Genomic DNA, 2,848 nt, shown 5'->3' with positions numbered 1-2,848 from the left:
ATCCTCTGCCCACCCGGGCCGGGCTTTTCTCTCCCACCGCCCTCCAGGCCCGGCCATCTGTACCTCGCCGGGGTCCAACGCTCTCTCAGTTCCTCCCTTCTCCTCCCTGTTCTCCTTTCATCCCAATCCCTCTGCCAGCCCAGCCTGCGGTGAGTCACTCACCGGCCCCCTGCGGGGCCTATTGGCAAACACGGCTAATTAGGAGAGAGGATCCAGAGAGAGCGAAGGGAGATGATGTCCCGTCCCCAGCCAGCAAATCTCCCACATGGGAATGGCCCCTGGGCCCTTCCTCCCCCAGGGACCCGGCCCACCCCGGCCCAAAGCCAGCCCTCTGCCTGCTTTGCGATCCCTGGTGTCCCCTGCTGCCCAGGGAGAGGCCCTGTCTCCAGAAGCACAACGCCTTTGGCCCCCCGGGACCCTCCCCTCTCCCCTCACTCCCGGCCCCTCACATGGTCTCGTCGTCTCCGAACTCAAGCTCCCCACAGGCGTCCTCGTAATGGACGCCCCCGCCGCGAGCCGTGCCCTCCACGGTGCGATAGGGCAGGCGGACGGTGCCCCGCGCGCCAGAGCTGCGGATCACCCGGACGTCCACAGTGCCCATGCACTCGCTGACGTGCAGCCGCCGGTCCTGGAACGTGAAGATGCCCGCGTGGTCGTCGTCCAGGATGGTGACAGTGGCGAGCGCGGGGGACACGAGCCGGCCCTTGGGCCTCCCACCACCGTCGGGCTCGAACATGCCCTGGGCGTCCCCCACCCGCAGGTTCATCAGCCGGACGAAGAAATGCTCGTCTTCTTCGAAGATGTCGTCGTCGATGATCCCGATGCGCAGCTCCTTCTGGGTCTCCCCGGGCTTGAAAACCAGCGTACCCTCACTTTGGGAGCGCCAGGAGAAAACCAGACGGGCAGGGGTCAGCCCATGGCCCGGACCTCGGACCTGCCTCCCACCCCCTCCCTTTCCAAGCAGGCAAAGTCGGGCATCTGGCCCACAGTCTTTACCTAGCACCCAGACGCCTCCCAGAGTGCTCAGTGGGCTAGGGGAGCCCGGGAAGGAGCAGCTTGGGGCTGATCCCCCCCACCCTGGTCTCACTGGGGAGGAAAGGCGAGGGGCTCGCAGCTCCCAGGGGTTGATGGCACCTGGCTCACTCCCTTCCCCCCTCTGCATTCTCACTCAGGCAGATTCCCCGGCCTGGATTGTCGTCCCAGTTCCCTCCCCCAGCCCCTCCCGGGGCTGCTAGGGGCCCCTCGCTGGGGCTGGTCTCTCCTGCCCGCAGAGGTCTCGGAGCTTCCTTGCGGGGGCTGAGGCAAAGCCTCTTCTCCCCAGGGAGATGGGAAGCTCCCTCCCTTCCTCTCCGAGAGTCAGGCTGGGGCTCCCTGTGCTCGGGGACGCCCCAGAGTCAGCAGTCACATGAGAAGCACACTCCCTGGAGGGCAGGGGTTTGCTGGCAGTGCCGGCCTTGAAGGCCACAAGGCCCTCAGGGGAGAGCACCCCCTGATCAGGGGGTCCCTGGTGGCAAGGAGAGCACAGGCCCAGGCCCTCCCGGCCCCCGATGAAGAGGGCGCTTCCCGCTGGTGACAGACTGATTTTCATTAATGAGGTGGAGAAGGGTTCAGTCCCGCCTCTCCCACATCCCAGCTGTGTGGGCCCGAGCGAGGGATGTCACCTCAGAGCCCCCTCAGCGAGTTAACCCGGTGGGAGAGCAGGAAGGGGGTTTCCTCACAAGGAACTCCCCACCTGCAGAAAAGTCTCTGACTTATGAAATAATCTGGGTTTTCAAGGCAGTCACTCCCCTTCCCCACCCCATCTCCTGCACTGGGCCGGGGTCCCTTGGGAACACAGGATCCTAGCGACCAGAATTCCTCTTCCACCCTAAAAATATCTGTCACCATGACTCTCCTCCAGGCAGATGGTTCCATGGTCCCCTACCCCCGGTTCCTACATCACCCACTCCCATGGCACGGGGGAGCTGGGCAGGGGGGCCCGATGGCGGGCAGGGGATCTGATGGCGGGCCGGAGCCCGGGAGAGGCTCGGGGATGGCTGGGCCCGAGGGGGCCGGGGAGGTCGGGGGGCTCACCTGTACTCGTAGTCGGAGCCGGCCTTAGCCGAGCCGTCCTCGGTCCGGTAGTCCACGTAGAAGGTGCTGTTTCCCTCCCCACCTTGGCAGGCCACAGAGAGCAGGACGGAGCCGCAGTTCTCCAGGCAGTGGTAGAGACTGGGCTCGAAGAAGATGTGGCTGGCCCCGTCCTCCTCCTCCTCCTCGGGTCCGTCCAGCAGGGCCGGCTTCCGGGAGGCATCAGCCACGTGCTTGCGGAGCACGTTGCCCGCCCCGGTCATGAGGCGCGTGGCCTGGATGCGGTAGAAGGCCCGGCTCTTCTGCTGATGCAGGAGGGCGTAGTAGTTGGCCATGCCCACCAGCTGGTCCAGGCCTTTATCGGGGTGCTTCTGCTTCAGGTCTTTGAGGATCTGGATCACCTCCTTCCGGCTCTCGTCCAGCTCCCGGTCTTCGGGGCTCGGGCCCGGCCCGATCCCGGCCTCCACCCGGTGGTGGTCGGGCCCCACGAAGGTGCCGTCCATCTCGATGCCCTTGGGGTAGTCGCCCTCGGCCCCGATGATGACCCCGCTTCGGGGGTCGGCCCGGTAGCGCTTATAAACGTACTTGTAGAAGAGCAGGCGCTTGTCGGCCATCCAGGCGAAGACCACACAGACGGGGAAGAACACCAGCGTGAGGAGGGCTTCCCACACCTGGGGGCCGACGGCGGGGGAGGGACGGAGCCGGTTAAGAGAGCCAGGGGTGCAGGCTCCCCTCCCCGCTCCCTTCTCTCTCTCCCACCCCCCCGGCCTCCCTTGGT

General features: G+C 65.9%; 1 protein-coding gene across 1 annotated transcript in view; it reads right to left on the bottom strand.

Moving 5' to 3' along the window:
• Positions 1-422: 422 nt before the first annotated feature.
• SLC8A2 (solute carrier family 8 member A2) overlaps positions 423-2,848 on the bottom strand; it is a 3,267-nt gene continuing 841 nt past the window's right edge. Inside the window, exons 3-4 of the mRNA XM_031961647.1 lie at positions 2,074-2,838; positions 423-872 (exon numbers count right to left, since the gene is read on the bottom strand). Of these exons, the coding sequence (XP_031817507.1) occupies positions 446-872; positions 2,074-2,838 (1,192 nt within the window). The 3' untranslated portion in view covers positions 423-445. The remainder of the gene's footprint in view (positions 873-2,073; positions 2,839-2,848) is intronic.

The sequence above is a fragment of the Sarcophilus harrisii genome, chromosome 3, assembly GCF_902635505.1.
Source record: "Sarcophilus harrisii chromosome 3, mSarHar1.11, whole genome shotgun sequence".
In the NCBI taxonomy this organism is placed as follows: Eukaryota; Metazoa; Chordata; class Mammalia; order Dasyuromorphia; family Dasyuridae; genus Sarcophilus; species Sarcophilus harrisii.
This window is presented reverse-complemented; position numbering and strand designations above follow the sequence as displayed.